General features: G+C 36.5%; 3 protein-coding genes across 3 annotated transcripts; 1 reads left to right on the plus strand and 2 right to left on the minus strand.

Moving 5' to 3' along the window:
* Positions 1–4446: 4446 nt before the first annotated feature.
* Positions 4447–5314, minus strand: LOC129771271 (uncharacterized). Its single transcript, XM_055774760.1, has 2 exons — positions 5234–5314; positions 4447–5145 (listed from the first exon to the last, which is right to left on the minus strand). Exons 1-2 carry the CDS (start codon positions 5243–5245, stop codon positions 4537–4539), a joined length of 621 nt encoding a protein of 206 aa, XP_055630735.1. The 5' UTR covers positions 5246–5314; the 3' UTR covers positions 4447–4536.
* A 7566-nt stretch (positions 5315–12880) lies between these two features.
* LOC129771615 (pupal cuticle protein C1B-like) lies at positions 12881–13574 on the minus strand. The gene is made up of 2 exons (XM_055775424.1): positions 13563–13574; positions 12881–13501 (listed from the first exon to the last, which is right to left on the minus strand). The coding sequence occupies exons 1-2, from the start codon at positions 13572–13574 to the stop codon at positions 12881–12883; spliced, it is 633 nt and encodes a 210-aa protein (XP_055631399.1).
* Positions 13575–18375: 4801 nt separating this feature from the next.
* LOC129771633 (cuticle protein 16.5-like) lies at positions 18376–19162 on the plus strand. The gene is made up of 2 exons (XM_055775486.1): positions 18376–18440; positions 18501–19162. Exons 1-2 carry the CDS (start codon positions 18429–18431, stop codon positions 19116–19118), a joined length of 630 nt encoding a protein of 209 aa, XP_055631461.1. The 5' UTR covers positions 18376–18428; the 3' UTR covers positions 19119–19162.
* Positions 19163–19678: the final 516 nt, after the last annotated feature.

Raw genomic sequence — 19678 nt, forward strand, 5'->3', positions numbered from 1 at the left:
TGAGTATATATTCTCTGCAGGTTTTTTCTTTCAATTTTACCATCTTCTTCAAATAAACACCAATAAAGCTTTATAAATACACAATAGCTATACTACAGAGAAGTGCAACTTTCGATCTGTGACACCGTGCGCGAGTATACGAGTTATGATTTTGCGAGCGAGTACAGGAGAGTTAAAAATGTGTTAAAACAAAGAAATACGAGATATTTTTTGTGAGTCAATTTTAATTGAGGCAATGTTTATTAAGAACCTTCACGACGACAAACACCAGTGGGAGCTTTCCACGCCTGGATACGGACCACCAAACCATCACCGACGCGGTGCTCTGGAACTGTCGGATGTTTATGTGAGACGGGGGGGATGCTGGCCAACGTCGGCGCTCACAGTCGACCATTCTGGACATTGTGCGGATTGACACGAACTCCTGACCTGCCGGCCGCGAAAGTATCAGTTTGGCTCGGTCCAGTCTCTTCTTCATTGTAGCCTTCGATACTTCGTGACCCTTGCATTTCTTGTACAGCTTGTATCCTATTGTCATGATGGTGTGAGCAGTCCCGATCGACATATCCAGGTCAGTTGCGGTCTTCCGGATCGAGCGGTTTATTTTTCGATAAACCCGCTCCCTCACCACCTTGATGGCTACTGGCGTCCTCGTCGAACGCGGCCGCCTGGATCTCACACGATCCTTAGCCGATTCCGTCTCCCGGTACCGTCGGATGATAGTATAGATAACATTCCGCTTCACTCCGTGAGATTTCAACCGCCGGAATATGTCACCGGGTCGCTCACCTCTCGTAAACAACTTTAATACGACGTCACGGTACTCCTTCATCGTGCGCGGTAAACAAACAACAAATGACAGCGATGACGATGTTCAACAATTCTGATCATGGTTTGTCCAATGCGCTGATGTTGGTTTGTCCACATGATTACTATAGCAGTTTGTTGTCTTTCGTGCGATTTATAAAAAAAAATATTTGGTTTTTTTTTGTCACTGTCGTAACTAAGACTTTTGTCGTTTTCTTAAAAAAATATACTGCAGTTTTACAAATATTGCAGCGAGCTTATGTTTGCATCTAAGTGGTGCGGACTCAATCCACTTCATTTTCAAGCAAATTTATGAATTTTTTCAATCGATTTCTTACAATAAATTCTTAGACCACCAGAGATGCCAGATTAACAGATATTTCTGTAAATTTACAGACATATCTGTAAAACACTTTTTATTTTTGTTGCAGACTTTTTGGGTACAACAATATTTCACAGGTTTTTGAAAAATGAGATGCTCTATTTATCACATCAAAGATATTTGACTCGTCGTATTACGTTTTTCCATAGTTTTAATACATAAAAAGTTTTTATATTTAGTTTATATCAATACACATGACGTTAGACCTATTTTTTGAGTAATTCATTAACACTTTGTAGTCCAGCGTAACCACAGTGGTCATGTGCGCAAACTAGCGCCTAACTACTGGTGTCACCACAGTCACCACGATGAATGAAAAATTGCATTAAAAGTATCTATGCTATACTTCAAAATTTCATGATAGTGAGGGAACAGAGTCGAGAACTTATGAGAACTATCGATGAGATTGGTAAAACTTAACAGATTGTAATCTCCCGAGAATATCAAGAACAGCCGACGACAAACCAAGTAAACCGAATTAGCGCTGCCGCCGCCAAACGAATCATTTTTTAGCAAACGTACGGTGCAACATGTGCGTCGCTAATTTCCTTAGAAATGACTCTCCAAGAGGGGTATCTTTTGAGCAAACGACAATGAGTTGACTCTCAAAGCCTTAACCCTTTCGTTTCGAGCGTCGTCTATAGACGACATCCGCGCGACGAGCTGTGTGTACGAGCGTCCTCTTTAGACGACATGAAATTCATACTGCTTTTCGATCACACCAGCGCGATGTGCATACTTTTCGGCGCAGTGCTCCGTAGCACTTCGGCGAAGCACACTGTCGTAATGAATGGGTTAATTGAACATCTTTGAGTAATGTTAAGATTGACTACATCCGAGCGAAAACGGAGACCGTTTCATCCCAGTCCTTGAACATCCCTTTAACCTCGCACTGTTAGCCTATATCTATCTATATAAATGAAAATAGAAGGCCAAATCTGTTCGTAAGCGGCCTCAAAGAAGGGATGATCCGATTTTAGCCTTCTTTATTTTGTTGTATCCGTCTCTTCCCGTAGATCAATATAGTGCAGAGCAAAATCGGAAAGTTTCCGGAAAACTCAGAAGGAATGTCGAAAAATTCGGAAAAATGAATTCCCATATGACCGAAAATTACATCATGATAAGCGTTTTTAGTCCATTCAATATTTGCGCTAGCGAAGTTGATCTTTGTTCGAATGTGGAAATAGATTTTCAGGCAAAACAACGCATTCCTTTTATCTATCTATATAAATAAAAATGGAAGGCTAAATGTGTTGCTCATCCCAAAATCCGATAAACGAAAGGTCCCTTTCGAGCTGTCTTCATTTCATTGTATTTGTGGTATTCTACCCACAGAACAAGGTTATGATGAGAAAAAGTTTAGAAATTCGTTCAATAGAATTCATATCAAAACAATAATGATATGACATATACTACATATAGCCATGACCCGAAAACGAATACGAGTGAAAATGTTCGCGTTAGCTTTTATCGTATTCCTTCGGAAACGTATTTACAGACGCGCTGGGTCGATTTTTGCGGAGACGACAAACTAGTTCCGAATAAGGATTCGCGTATCTGTGGAGTAAGTACGATGTTCGAATTATTGAAAACCAGAAGTGTAGCAAACCTTTCATACACATTTTCAGGATTATTTTTATAGCGTCGTAATGCAGTGGACTGTAAAAACTGCTACTTAATCCCGCTGCGCCTTTATGCGGATTGCCCAGCGTGAGAAGCCAAATTCTCCCCGTGGGCGCGATGCAATTTTCCATTCGCATAGAACTTCACATCACTGTGGCAGATTGAGGGACTCGTTTCATCGGAGACAAAACACAACACACGCTTAAACTATAACTATGTTCATTGTATTTTACTTAATACTATAGAAATATTCATGAAATTATACAGAGTTATAAGTTCTACAAGCACTTAAATTTCTTCTTAAATTCTGCCTCAAATTTACTGCTGTTGCGTACACTCTGCTGTCTTTAATCGAACTGGTGTGCTGTCCTTGTACAGCAAAAACTATCATCCAATCCGTTGGCGGAGCCTGTTCGATTCTTTTTGCAGGAGAGCTGTAGGTTGCACTTTAGGGTCTGGCGTCGAGGGATTGCATCGCATGCATCTGTTCTCTCTTCAGTGCGCTTGCGACTGTACAATTTTGATAGAGATACATCGTTACATTTCAACCGGAAAAGAAACCTCGAAGCGCAGATTGCTTTACCGTGATATTCATAATCAGCACTAGCCGTTCATAATTACGCGGATTTCATTCGGCCAGCTTCACTAACAAAACTGTTTTCACCGACGTTAGAAAAAATAGTCCCCAAAACATTTCGCTCCCACATTAAAATCTTGGAGTGAACTAAGCGTTATTCGTAGTTTGTTGATGATCGGTCAGGTTCTGATACCTTGCAATATGTGATTCTCTTTCAGAGATGCAATGGCTAATTAAACAATTGACGGAAAAATAAAGTTCGTTCATTTTATAAGTTTAATTATTTTTGCCTTTGATAACAATACCTTTTTTATAGTGTTGATTATCATAAGAAAAATAACACTCCTAATCGTTGGATCTCTTTTGACATTTCAATTGGATCTTTATTGACAGCCGTTTTGATTCAGTCCGCACTACCTAGGTTAGCATGTCATTTTTGAGTCCATAATCTGTACAAATTGTTATCAAAGTTTAGGGAAATGGTATTGCTCTTGCCTCATGGTCATACGGAAATATTCTCTGGAAATGTATAAGTCATTCACATGAAATGATCGAATGGCAACGCTGATCTTATCGTAGAGAAACAGCTCGTGAAAATTGCACTTCATTACCTTCATTACAGACTCGTGATTTTTTGGCTAAAGCAACGTAATCATGTTGCATGCATTTCATGCATTTTTTCGAAATGACTCCATGACCTCCTCCTCCTCTCGAAGCAGAAGAGAACAGCGTGTCACCATCACTTATGACATGAAGTCAGAAAAGCTGAAAAAACCGAACGGCAAGGTTGGGAAAGGTGCTTGTAAAAGTGTACTATTTCATAGTGGGTCAACATCACATCAACGGATGAAAAACCTTCAAAATTATACTTGTTACAAGCGATCGTTTCTAGGTGTGATTAAAGAACCACATCCCGAGAAATCTTGACATTTGAAATATTACGTACCTTTTTTTATTATAACTATCAACATGGATGACATAATAAAAATAGTGTTATCGTACGTTGAATTTCCGAATGTTTTCTTGTGAAATATATTGAATATTGAACACCACAGGGTAAAAAAAAGGTCAAACAATTTATTCATATTTTTTCTACGCATTACCTAGAAATCGTGAATAAACGAAGAATCAGTCTTTTCGTGTTCGTTCAATGTTTGGTGTAATATTCGTGGAAACCAGGGTAGCTATCAATGTGAACAACCGGAGCGGAAGCATGTGCCAGAGCCAGTTCATCTTCAGCAAATGCGGCCTTGGCAGCAGCATAGGTCAGCACTGAAGAATCATCGTAGTGCGCGGAATTGAAAACTGGAGCATCCACGTAAGTTGTTTTGGTGAATGTGGAGTGCACTGGGGCGCTTTCCACGTGAACGGCCTTTGCAACTGGAGCAACAACGTAAGTTTGAGCTGGGGCGGCTTCGACGTAGGTGGTTTTGACGGCAGGGGCAGCAGCCACGGTGTGATACACGGTTTTCTCAACTGGAGTCTCAACGACAGTCTTCTTTACACCATGAACGAAAATTGGTTCAGAGATTTTGGCATCATGGTGAATGATCGAGGAACTGTGGTGGGTAACTGCGGTTGGGACATGCTTCACAACGGTTCCCACGTGAGAATAGGTTGGTTCTTCAATGATACTCTTCTGGTAGGTGATTTCCTTGTGTGCAACAACCGCTGGATGATGAATCTCGGGCGAGTGTTCTTGCAAAATGGCACCCGGAGCAGCTGCTGCGATAGCCAAAACAGTAGACAACACCACCTTGAATTGAAAATAAAAATCATCACAATCCAAATAATGATGATATGGGAAAACTTATGAAAGATTGCCTAACTTGATATATACTTACCAATCGGAACATTTTGATTTATTTCTGTTTAGCAGGGAACGAGAGGTCTGTGTTGCTACCTGGCGTTGATCGCAAACTATGTTGACTGTGCATCTCGGGCCATCCGACGGTAGCTTTTATATCAAAGCAAACAAAACAGAAAACGATTTGAGAGCACATAGCACGAATTTTCATCCAATCTTCGTGGGTACCGTCGGAGCGAACGAAAATTTGCACTATTTTGGGTAACAATTATCAACTCGGTGCTGGGGAAAATATGATGCGCTCAAATTACAAGAAGTAGTGTTCGCTGATGGGAGACTCATTGCAATTATCAATGTTTCGATTACGTCAAAAATACAATGGGGTAGATTTAGAAATTTTAAATTTTGAAATTTTTAGGAAGATTCCAGAGCCTGTCTATAATTCTACAGAGCAATTCCAAATGAAATCGGCAAATGACAAAACAAGAGTATTTTTGATTCGAATGGAAGTTTGTATTCCGTTTGGGTTGGAGGAAATATGACTCAAGTGTAATTTCTCAATAGGGCGTATCAATATTAGAAAAAGAAATATTTGATGATTTATAGCTCAAAAACTATAAATCGCTCCAAAATAGTGTCTTAGAAAGAGTTATAGAGTATTGATGTTTAAACGTGAAAAAAATATACACTGAGAAAAAAATAGTACTCTTTTTTGATTTGCAAAAAAAAACTTTAAATTGCAATATCAAAAATAAGGTATATGTTTTTTAAATTTTTTTCATATAATTAGAAGTTATGTAGAACATACAAACAAATTAAAAAAATGATGGCAAAACTATTTTCGACGTTTTTTGTAGAACGTCGAATTTTTATGAATTTCCAAAACTTGTATTTTGTGTATGTTAACAATCACTTTTGGCCACAAACTATGAATCCTGATATGATTTAAGACAAAAAAAAACTCATTATCAATAATAACATCTTTTTCGCTCCGTCGATGGTAACACTGCATTCCTCACTTCGGGACGATAATATTCGGCTACTCGTTCAGTCTGATCGGATGGTTTTAAGTGTCAAGATGTACAATTTACAAGAACGTGTATTTTTAGTGAAATCGTATTACTCGAGCAACCGAAGCCTTAATGAACTTCGTCCTCTTATGGTAAGAATTTCAACATTTCACGTCGTTGATTACTTCCCTTGGGGGTAGGGGAAGTGGGGGCAAAGTGGTCACCCTAAGGAATATGCCAATTTTCAGCGCCCACATACCGCTTCAATTCCCGTTTCTCGAAGAATATTATAGTTTAACGTATTGTTCTTCAAGATAGCAAACGTCTTTTACTATAAAAATTCAAAATAGTACACTTTTCATCATTAGAAAAAAAGGTGAAAAATCGAACATTTTTTTTGCTTGGAGGTAAAGTGTTCACCTAATGGGGGCAAAGTGGTCACCCGCACATATCAAGCTAAATGGGATAGATTTATGCTTTTTTTCATCCAAATTTGTTCAAATCATATTTGATCTAGTAGCTACATGTATGAAACAAGCTTGGCGTATTCACCTAAAGTCTGAATTTAAATTTTCTCATGCAAACAAAAACGTAGTAAGAAACAGCCACAAAAGGTCAAAAAAAAAAGGTCAGGTCAAAGCCACAAAAGGATCTTCTTCAAAAGCAGAATGTGATGAAGTATATCAGCTTTGGTAAACAGAACATTGTAAGTTGTTATTCACCTATGACCACTTTGCCCCCAAACATCAAAATAATTTCTATGCAAATTAATCGCTGATATTAAACAAAATATCTGTTCACCTCTACTAGAAATTATTGAACAGTCGTCCAAATTGATGATTTGTTCAATAAATCAGATTTAATAAACTAAATTTCACGAGAAATTCCCTAGATACCATGTGCACAGAACTACGGCCGAATGGCTATCGAGAGAGTAATTTCTGTTTTTATTTGTATTTTGACATGCGACAGCTCTACTACTACAAAATTTGGAGGAAAGAAGAAATAACTCGGATTTTCAACAGCATCGAAGTCGTAATGTTAGAGTTGTGCATGAAGAACATTTTTCACCGTTCAAAACGCGTTATTGAAAAAAGCAGTGGTCAAATCGAAAATGTCCTAAAATATTCTTTATTTTCGTTTTGTTTTGAAAAAAAAAAATCAGTTCACTTTTGTAGAAGTTTTTAAAATTTGCTGCGTGAGCGTTTAATCTGAAGGACCCTGTAGTAAATAGGTCCTTTTAGTATTGCTTGCATATAAAATGCCAATAGAACGCAACAGCACTCGTCGGTCGAAATAACCCGTCATCGATGTCGCGTCGTCTATCAATGTGACATCCTACACACATAAGAAGACCTGGGAGCATCCCGAATGCGAGTGGTAAACGGCTGCACTGCTACACCGTAGGGATCGAGAGAGGGAACGTCCGTGGGGCTACGAGGATAATCGAGAACGAACGGATTGGATGCTGGACTGGACATCGCTGGGACTCTGATCTACTGACAGTGCATTCTCTACACGTCGCCGGGATCGGTCCGTCCACGAGACGGTTAATTTTGTAATAAAGTTTATTTTTTCTATTATTATAAATGTGATTTTATGTGTTATATTTTAGTCATAATTAAATGGTGTTATATGTCAAACTGAGTTTTTCATCTGCACTAAAGAAATGTGGCTGCAATACAAATGAAAAACAAATTTCTGCATTACTCGAGAATAAATCAAGCAAACGAAACCAAATTTAGCATGTGAAGGTTTTAGGGTGCAATGAATGTTTTTAAGGTGGTTAGTTACTCCCCCCTTCTCTTAGAGGGGGCTGCCATACAAATGAAACACAAACTTGTGCATTACTCGAGAATTAATCAAGCAAATGAAACCAAATTAGGCATATGGAGGTTTTGGTGCGCAATAAATGTTTCTATGGAGGTTAGATACTCCCCCCCTACTCTTAGGGGGTGGGGGGGGTCTGCCGTACAAATTAAAACAAATTCCTGCATAACTCGAAAACTAATCAAGCAAATTGAGCCAAATTAGGCATGTGGAGATTTTAGGGGGCACGAAACTTTTCTATGGTGAAGGGACACTCCTCCCCCCTCTCTAAGGGGAAAAGAGGGGAGGGATATGTCTTTATTCTATCATATTTTCTGTATCAAACATTCATTACATGTAACGAAGAAACATGTTACGGGGTAACTTCGATATAACGTACATTTAACTTTCAAAATTGTACGTTGTATCGAATTGTACGCTATATCGAAGCATAATAAAGAACTCTGGAACATAGCTTATATTACTTTATTGTGTTGCTGTTTGAGTAAGGTTGATGAATAAATTAAATTAGAAGACGAAACCAACTTTTTTCATGATGTTTCACTTCATTCTGTTGATTGAAGTTTGATTCATTTAGAATACGGAGTCTCAAAACAGTTGTATTTCGGGATTGGTTAAAGTTACAACACAAACTTTAGTGTCAAAATACAGATAATTAAATTATTTTTTGGACTTTGATAATGCGTACGTTATATCGAGGTAAAATGTACGTTATATCGAATGACGTTCTATCGAGGGTACGTTATATCGAAGTTTCCCTGTATTTGCAAATGATTGAAAAATCTTCGAGAATTGTGTCTGAAAAAAAAATTATATTATAATGATGAGTTTTGGTAGAAGTACTAGGAATTTTATAGTAAAAGGTAAGTTCAACGGGGTCGATTAGAAGATCAATCAATGAACAGATAAAGTAATAAAACGTGAATTTTTGAAGGTATTGATAACGAAAAACAAATTTTGGGCGAGACGAAGTTCATCAGCCAAATAATCTTCGTTACAGATTGAATAATAGTATACCATAACCTCTATATAGACATAAACGGAATGATCCGCAAATTTTTAAATATTTATCTAAAAGGATATTGCATCCCATTAACTTAAGCTTCTCAATCACTGACACGGTTAAGAAACCTCTTTCAGATGGACATTTCTTACCGTTTTTCGGAAACGGTCTACAACCTGAGAAAAGTTTGTTGCAGTCCATTGTGGTAAACTGCTATCCACTCTATAATGAAGATTGTTCGACTGATGGACGATGTTTGAATCTGAGTAAAGTTATATACAGCCATTCCATGCCAAACCGATATAGTGGTTTTCAGATTTTCATGAAAAGTGGAAGATTTGTTCATTGTCACGAACAATTAGTGTCACATTTTAATCTGTACCAGAGGGGTGGAAAATCATTCTCATCTGTACTTCTTTTTCCAAAAATCTGTACCATCGAAAATATTCGTTGTAGAGAAAAATCTATTTGATTACCATGAAAAAATACTCATTTATTCACTACAAATACTACGTTTAAATTTGCAAGACATTCGTTTGTTCGATGATGCTTATACATAGTTTTTCTAATCTAGATTGTCCTTTTTAAGCTATTGGATATATAGGTATACTATACTAGCTAACCCGGCAAACTACGTCCCGCCCAAAATTTGTTTTTTTATCCAATCGCAGAACTGTTCATTGATTGATCTTCTAATCGATCCCGTTGAATTTACCTTTTACTAAAACATTGCTAGTACTTCTACCAAAACTCATCATCATAATATCAGATTATTTTCAGACACAATTCTTGTTCAAGATTCTTCAACCATTTGCAAATAACATATTTTTACGTTACATGGAACAATCTCAATATACCTAATTTTGTTTCATTTACTTGATTATTTCTCAAGTAATACAAAAATTTGTGTTCCATTTGCATGGCAGCCCACCCTAAAAGAGGGGGTAGGAATATCTTATCACCGTAAAAACATTTACTGCACCCTAAAACCTCCAGATTTCTAATTTGGTTTCATTTGCTTGATCAATTTTCGAGTAATGCAGAAATTTGTGTTTCGTTTGTATGTCAGCCTTTCTTAGAGAGGGGGGTGGAGTGTCTAACCACCATAGAAACATTTATTGCACCCTAAAACCTCCATATGCCTAATTTGGTTTCATTTGCTTGATTAATTTCCGAGTAATGCAGAAATTTGTGTTTCATTTGTATGGCAGACTACCAACCTCCCCCCCCCCCCTTAGAGAGGGGGTTGAGTGTCTTACCACTATAAAATCATTTATTGCACCCTAAAACCTGCATATGCCTAATTTGGTTTCATTTGCTCGATTAATTCACGAGTAATGCAAAAATTTGTGTTTCATTTGTATGGCCACCCCTCTTAGAGAGGGGGTGGAGTGTCTAACCACCATACAAACATTTATTGCATCCTAAAACCTTCACATGCCTAATTCGGTTTCATTTGCTTGATTGATTCTCGAGTAATGCAGAAATTTTTGTTTCATTTGTATGGCAACCCCTCTTAGAGAGGGGGGTGGAGTGTCTAACCACCATAGAAACATTTATTGCACCCTGATACCTCCATATGCTTAATTTGGTTTCATTTGCTTAATTTATTCTCGAATAATGCAGAATTTTTTGTTTCTTTTGTATGGCAGACAGAAATGTATTTTGTATGGCAATGCAGAAATTTGTGAAATAGCTAGCACACAAAGCCAGCGAATTACATGTACATTTGAAGACTACTAACCTGGGCAATCGATTTTCATCAAGCGCATTACGGAATTTAGAACCCCTATCATCACGGTCGCACCGTCCGACGCGAATCCTCTCAGACAATCCTCGTAAGGAACTCCATCCTTATTATGCAATAATTGATCAATTTCACTGCGATACTGTGGCGTAAAAGTCGTCATGTACCTTAATATTGCTTTGTTCAAATTAAAGAAATTTCACAAACGGAAAAAATCTGTACCATTCTGTACTTTTTGACGCAAATCTGTACTCTGTACTGTACAGAATCTGTACCGAAAATATCGGAAAAATCTATACCATTCCAGATAAATCTGTACGTGTTGCAACACTGAATTAGACCCGTATTTTTTTTTTTAGAATGCCCATTTTCATTTCAGGGTGGTTCAAATCCATTTTTTCACCTTTTTCCTAAAAATGATTTTTTTTCGAAAATCCATAACTTTTGAATTATTGAATCGATTCAGATGATCGATATATCACCGATTCAGATGATCGAGAAATCAAATTAATTGATTAGTCTATTTGGGAAAAGTATGATCATTGCCAACAATTTGGATTTTCTTTTCGTAATTATTGATTGTATTTGTTTTTTATGCTTTCATGACTTTGGACTAGAAGGCGCTATATTTTTTTACATTTTTTTCTGAAAGCTGAGATTATATATCCAAAAATCAGAGATGTGATTTTTGTCGTTTTTGAGTTATGAATTTTCAAAGTTAACCGATGGTTAAAAAATCAAATTTTCTCCTTTTTCCAAAAAAGAAAAATCATAACTTTGAAACTACTGAACCGATTTAGATGATCAATAAATCGAATTGAAGCAAATAATCTGATCTTCTTTGAAAAAATATTTCATTTGCGAATAATTTAGGTTTTCATTTTTGTAATTAATTAGTGTGTTAGTTTTTCATAGTTTTCTCGGTCAAATATAGAGGACGCTATATTTTTTCATATTTTTTCTTTCTTTTTTACATAACATATCCAAAAATCAAAGATGTTTCTTTTTTCGTTTTTTAGTCATGATATTTCGAATTTAACTTCTTTTCAATCTTCGATCAATATTCCAATGCAACTAGATTAGATATATGCGACTAGAATCCAATTGTTTCGCAGTTGTTATATTTTTAAATGAAAGACTAGCTCATTGGATTCAATTTTAAATGTCGAATCGGTCCAGTACTTCAAAAGTTATGATTTTTTGAAAAAATCATTTTTAGAAAAAGGCAAAAAATGATGTTTTGAACCTCATAACTTAAAAAGAACAAAAATCACATCTCTGATTTTTGGATATGTTATATAAAAAACCTCAGATTTCAAGAAAACAACTGGACCGTTTGAAGCTAGCGATTGACCAGAAACGGCCATAATTGGCCAACAGATGAAGTGATGTGTCCCATCAGGACAAAGCAAGGACACACACGGCTGTAGTGACTCGCCAAAAATTCCGGGACCTTGGTTGGGAAGTTTCAATACATCCACCATATAGTCCAGACCTGGCACCAAGCGATTACCATTTTTTCCTCGCATTGCCAAGCATCCTGAGTGATAAGAAATTGGGATCAAAAGAAGATAGTGGAATTCGAATACCATAGTTTCTCTCCAATTAGAACCAAGACTTCTATGAGAGAGGCATTATGAAGCTACTTTTAAAGTAACGATAAGCGGTTCAGATTTGACCCAAATCGGACAATCCGAAACATCTTAAATAAAATGTTGAATTTCACCCAAAAATAATGGATTTCTCCAACCTCTCCCTTACCATAAATTATGTGGAAGCGATTCTTTTTCCAATATCCGTGTGTTGAAAAATGACAAATGAAAAGGAGTCCGAAATAGCGTTACTGGTAACTGGTGATATGGGTGAATCACGTTTGCTCTAAATTTAAGTTATAATTAGTCTCAAAGATCCAAACTTATCTATTACAAAAACGATGTGAAAAACAATATTCCTCTCATAAGATCATTCTGTTTTGTTATCGATTTCACTCAAAGTTGAACCAAATCAAATAATAAATAAGTCATTTATTCAAATTTTAATTCAAACATTTCTTCAACAGTTTCACAACGCTATTATATGTGTACTCCAAATCCGTTAATAGTGCTTTCCATAGACCATTGGGCGGCTGCTATAGGGAGCAGCTGGAACAGCGGAATAGGACCATGCTGGGTCAGCTTCAACATAGGCATTCTTGAAAGCTGGGGCAGCATAAGGATAAGCTGGAGCGGCTTCAACATAAGCAGCCTTGGCAATCGGGGCAGTAGCGTAAGTTAGAGCTGGCGCAGCTTGAACATAAGAAGTCTTAGCAATCGGAGCAGCAGTATAGGTCAGCGCTGGGGCAGCAGCGTAAGTCAAAGCTGGAGCTGTTTCGATGTAGCTAGCCTTGGCAATTGGAGCAGTGGCGTAGGTCAGAACAGGAGCAGCAGCCACAGTGTGATGGTATGTGGTCTTCTTAATTGGAGTCGCAACAATGGTTTTCTTCGAACCGTGAGCGTAAATTGGTTCGGAGAACTTTGTGTCATGAACAACTGATGAGCTGTGGTGGGTGACTCCAGTTGGGACATGCTTGACGACGGTTCCAACGTGGGCAACGGTTGGTTCCTCAATGATGTTCTTCTGGTAGGAGATATGCTTGTGAGCAACCAGAGATGGCTGATGAACAACGGTTGCATGCGGAGCAGCGGCGGCAATGACGAAAGCAGAAGACAACAGCACCTTAAATGCGATAAAAAACAATTAAATTGTGCACCATCGAAAATTACGCTGTGGTAGTTACCAATTTGAACATTTTGGACGATTGTTTGAGAACGATGACAATAAGTTAATTACTCGTTGAAGGTGGATTATTAGACTGTACTTCTCTAGCAAGCCTACCGCGCTTTTATAACACTGAACCGAAACTATTCAACCATGTACCACCTTGACATTGATAATCGTGTTGACGAGCAACATAGCCGAAATTTTGGTTTTATACATTTTCATCTTCTCCTTTCGGCGAGTAGGCGCTCAGAGGTGGCGCCTAGCGTGTATCTGTTTGATGCTTGGTTCCGATAAAATATTATTATCGATGGATTTCTGTTTAGACTTGTTTGGTTCAAACGAAATTCATTCATATTGACATGTATATAGGATATTTTATAATAAATTTATCAACGATTAACGAAGAAATAGCTAGATCTTTAAGAGCAGTATAAAACAATAGCTGACCCGGCAAACTCGTCCCGCTCAAAATTTATTTTTAGTTATCACATTCACGTTTTCTTACTAAGTGCATGCTTATGGATCCAATCGCAGAACTGTTCTTTGATTGATCTTCTAATCGACCCTCTAAAATTACCTTTTACTATAAATTTCCTAGTACCTTCTTCTACCAAAACTCTTCATTATAATATCAGATTATTTTCAGACACAATTCTCGAAGATTTTTCAATCATTTGCAAATAACATGTTTCTCCGTTACATGAAATGAATGTTTGATACAGAAAATATGATAGAATAAAGACAGTCCTAAATCGGACAATTCCTTTCTCGAGGTCTGCTCTTATCAACACATTCGGCGATACTTTTTTATTGGTATAGATAGAAGGAGATATAGGAGTGCGTTTTATCACATTTTCACTCTCGAACAAAAATCAATTTCGTTAGCGCAAACATCAAATGGACTAACAACGTTTGTCGCTATGTAATTGTAAAACATATGCGAATTTGATTTTTTCCTTTTTTTCTTTTTTCCTAATTTTCCCTTTTTCCTTCAGAGTTTTCCGTCATGTTTGGTTTAAATATGTGCATTATTTTTACTGGATTTCTTATCCATTTTTGAAAAGAGAGGGGTGTCATACCATCATAGAAACATTTCTCGTATCCAAAAATCCTCACATCCCAAAATTTGGCTCCAATTGCTTGATTAGTTCTTGAGAAATGCAGAAATTTATGCTTCATTCGTATGGCAGATTAAGACTCCCCCACCCCTTCTCGCATTGTAAAACTTCCTGGGTGATTAGAAATTGGGATCAAGAGAAGATTGTAAAAATCTATTGATAGAATTTTTCTCCAATAAGAACCAAGACTTCTATAAAAGAGGCATTACCAAGCTACCTTTAGAATGGCAATAAATTTTACAACACACCGGTGCATATTTGACCCAAAGCGGACAATTCGAAGCATAACAAAGAAGAGTGAATAATGTAAAATAAATAAATAACATTATTACCTGGACTATTATCGTCTATCTTTGATGAATTTTTGTTCGAAAGCTTGTCATTTAGGATATTTCAGAATTTCCCCGTTGGCTACAGCTAAAAAACAAGATATTTGTGCTACAAAATCATTACATCATTAATAAAAACATCATTAATAAAATATAATACCTAGGATGTGTTTTATGTTGGCTTTCATTTGAATCATTCTGTCACTGACATTTCAATGAAAACACATTAACGTAACGAAAGGTTTTCATGTATGATTCGAGAAAAGCATTTATAACTTTTTTTTGAGATATATGAAAACATTGCTTTAAGACGCTGATGTTTATTACTATTATATGATCTTTTCAAACCATTTTTTTCGAAAACGTTGTTTTCAGGATTCAGGATTTAATCATGATTGATGTATTGTATGTACCATTAGAAACCTTTTTTGAAACTAAAAACTTCGATGAAAATAAGAATTATTCCTCTAAATTTGTATTTGGAAATCGTTGCCAGATCTTAGCTATTCCCCTCTTCAAGTAGGACTCGATTATATACAGACTCGATTATATGTGATTCAATTATATACAATTTCGGACTCCGTTATATACAATTTGGATTTTTTTGTGTTATATTTCAAATATGGCTTATTTCAAGAAGAAACTTAACCTTTCAACGTTAAGGTGTAATTTAAGTGGTTATTACATGTACAGTGGGGTAAAAATCGTGATTTTTGAAGATTTTGCTTGAATTTCCATCAAGAATTCTCAATATCGATATTGCAGCCAAATTAAGAAAGATAGAAGTTGGGTGTCAAAAAACAAATTGTAGGGCAGTTAGAGAACTTCAATTTAATTTTAGAATGAAATTAATAATAGCACATTAAAAATTATTAACTTTTAAGTTTTTTACTTCCAAAATGTTATTAAAATCCAATAATTTAAATGTTCCACTAATATCCTATACTAAATTTCCTCATCTTTCAAACGAAAGAAACGTAATCGTATTCCGTAGCGTACTTTGTAATGTAGAGCCAGTTTTCAGGCAATTTTTTGAAATTTGAACATATGCGTAGAAGGATTTTTTTCAAAAATTTTATCGTCTATCATTTCCTGAGAGAATTTGGATAAATTAATTTTTTTCATGTGAGAAAGGTGTACTTACTTAAAGGGGATGAATCAAAAATCAAATTCCTCTTTTATATTCAAAAAAGAAAAAATACATAAAAAAAAACGAATAAAAAACTTTTTTTTACTCGATTATATAGGTACAGTGAAAATAAATCAAAAACTGTATATAATCGAGTCCGCGCTGTAGGGTAAGGCTAGTTTTTCATTTTTGAATAAATTTGGCTATAACTTTGAAGTGCGAAGCTTTGCGTTAGAATGTTATGTACCACAATGAAGCTTTAGTTTTACCCTTTCAATGAAAAATAACCAGAAAATCAATTATTTGACTTTTTTTTATTTAACGTCTTTATATTTCAGAATCAATTGACCAACTAACACACGGGGTAAGTTGGTCAATAATAGGCATGTTCTTCTGAGCAAATAATAAACGTTTGGCCATTAAAAGTTTCCTTATAATAAATTAATTAATCGAATCAAAACAGAACTAATATAATATCATGTAGCAAGTAAAAAAACAAATTAATAAAAATTTCAAATTATAATCGTTGTTGAAAATTAGTCAGGCAATCTTTTCTAGCGATTTCGTCTCTCTTCCACTCTGTGGCGAACTAGAGATGCCAGGTTTGAAGACATGTCTTCATTTTGAAGACATTTGATTTTGTGAAGACATTTTGAACACATTATGAAATATGTACGATAGCGTACGTGGATTTTTAAAACATATTATAATGAAATTCTAATTATTGGCCGATATTTTATAAATATAAAAAAGTAGGGCTTTTGTCTCAGCGAACGAATCGGTTTGAATACATATTGTCTCTAGAAGATATTAGTTCGAAAATTCGAATGATTGTGACATTGAATTTCTATTATTTTGGCCCTACTATACAATAGATTAACCTAGATCTTTTAAAGGACCACTTCACAAATCGAAGGTTTTCCGGTTACATACCTTTTCTACAATTAGTTTCATGAATATGGTTTGAGTTACAACCAAAATTTCAAAGCTAAAATAGACGGATAGAGTTATCACAGTTCCGTTTTTGTGTGAAGAACTTTCCTCCGATATTATGGTGAAAACATTTTCTTGTACCATATCAAGACTTTTGAAAAAAAAAATCACCTGGCATCCCTGCGACGCACAACCGCTTGCATCAGAGATGCCAACCTTCCTGATTTTTCAGGATTTCCCAGACTTTTTAGCACGCACCCTGATATCCTGACGAACACTCAATTTATCCTGATTTTTTTGAAATGGTCCCGATTTTTCTTGATTTTTGTACTCTTTACATTATTTGTAATAAATATACCGGTTCCCATGCCAAAGTTTTCTGTCATGATAGTTCTCCAGTTCGCATCTGCGTATATCTTACATTAAGTTAAATTATCTAGACGCAAAGCTGTATTTAACTTTTAAAAGCTGTACTTTAACTTTTTAACTTTTACTTTTACCCTCAATTGTTTTGTAGCTTTTCAAAACAGTGCTAGAAAATTTCATGAAACCAGATTGTCTGACGAATTTATGAACTTACAACGAAATTAAATTTGAGGAACAACATTGCTTTATCGAGGATAATGTGTATGTAGATGCATCCCTAGAGTCTGCTTTCCACATTTGTCGAGTAAACATTCATTCCAAAGCATGGACGATGAATTCTGTGAAAAGTTGAATATTTATTTCTCTGCAATTGACTGTAGCGATGCTGTAGGTTTAGAAAATTATTACAAATGGGTTTGAAGCGTATAGAAATGTCTGTTGCCATGCTTAGCGAATGCAAAAACTATCAGCGGCTCGAAAATGGTCAGATCCTTTATCTTTATCCTTTATCGGTTTTGAAACTAGGCGACACATATGGTGTATACAATAGATTTTCTTAAATAATAATAGTATGTAGAATGATGTAGAAAGTATAAAAAGCATATTTTTGCATACACTCACTAGAAGTGGATTATCTTTCTGTGATATGAAAATTAACAAGCAAAACACGAGCGTCCGAAAAAATCGACAGACGAAAAAAATATAGACGGAGGAGGATGTTAACACATAACCGAATAGGAGCGAGTTTTAAAAAATCACATCAAAAATCGACAGTCGAAAAAAATATAGACGGGGGAGGATGTTAACACATAACCGAATAGGAGCGAGTTTTCGATTTTGTTTCTCGACAGCACGATTGTCAAGCTCAAGGTACGACATGGTTCAGTAGTTCTTAATGAATGATCGTTATAAAAGCGTGGTGATACTCACTGGTAGCTATAGTTTAAAGATTTACCTTCAGCGAGTAATTAGCTCTTTGTCAGCTTTGTGGAACAATATCGTCCAAAATGTTCAAATTGGTAATTTCAGTGTGGAAAATTTTGCTCGAAATGATTTAATTCTGTTTCTTTTCATTCAAGGTGCTTTTGTGTGCTGCTATTGCCATGGTCGCTCCTGCTCCGCATGCAACTTTTGTCCACCAGCCAGCCCTTGTGGCTCACAAGCATATCTCTTACCAGAAGAGCATAGTAGAAGAACCAACTGTTGCTCACGTTGGAACCGTCGTCAAGCATGTCCCATCTGGAGTAACCCACCACAGCTCATCGGTTGTCCATGACACAAAGTTCTCTGAACCAATTTACGCTCACGGTTCGAAGAAAACTATTGTTGCGACTCCAGTTGAGAAGACCACATACCATCATACCGTGGCTGCTGCTCCCGTTATCAAGACTGGCTATGTCGAGGCTGCTCCAGCTCTAACCTACGCTGCTGCTCCAATCGCCAAGGCTGCTGATGTTGAATCCGCTCCGGCTTGGACCTATGCCGCTGCCCCATTAACCGAAGGTTCTTATGTCCATGCCGCCCCAGCTCTGACTTACGCTGCGAAGGCTGCCTATGTTGAAGCCGCCCCAGCTTATTCTTATGCTTCTCCAGCTATCAAGACCGCCTATGTTGAAGCTGCTCCAGCATTGTCTTATTCCGCTATTCCATCTGTTCACTATGGCAGCCACCCAGTGGTCTATGGAAAGCACTACTAACCGATTTGAACGAAATTGATAGTGATTTCTCTTCAACTATATGGAATTGAATGTGAATAAAATCTTTGACTGTGATAATACGATACTGCATATATTTTAATTTTCTTCGCATTGCACAGTGGCACAAACCTGAAAAAAAGACGGTCAAAAATATTTTCTTGCCATCCCGACGTTTTAGAGCTTGGGTTTATCCAGAGAAGTTGCTCGAAATGCAACTCTGCATCTTAATTAAAACACTACATAATTCTAATGTCTACGCTTATATTCAACATATTCAACAACCTGAAAAGAGGAAACAGGTCCTGGCGGGATCTGAAACCGATTATTATCGAAAGATTGTTTGAGGGTAAATAATGATGGTTTGTCCAGTCGAAAATATAATCTTGGTTTGTCCACTTTTTTGAATGCTCTAGTTCAGCTCACCTGTGTCAAATCAGGTATTCAATTGTTTCCAAACATATAGAAAACAATGATCTTTTTTCATGATTTACAGTAGTTTTATAGGGTATTTATACGGATTCACATGTTTTAAATGTTCATAAAGTCCACCTTCTATTGGT

This window comes from Toxorhynchites rutilus, chromosome 2 (assembly GCF_029784135.1).
Source record: "Toxorhynchites rutilus septentrionalis strain SRP chromosome 2, ASM2978413v1, whole genome shotgun sequence".
NCBI classification, from domain to species: Eukaryota; Metazoa; Arthropoda; class Insecta; order Diptera; family Culicidae; genus Toxorhynchites; species Toxorhynchites rutilus.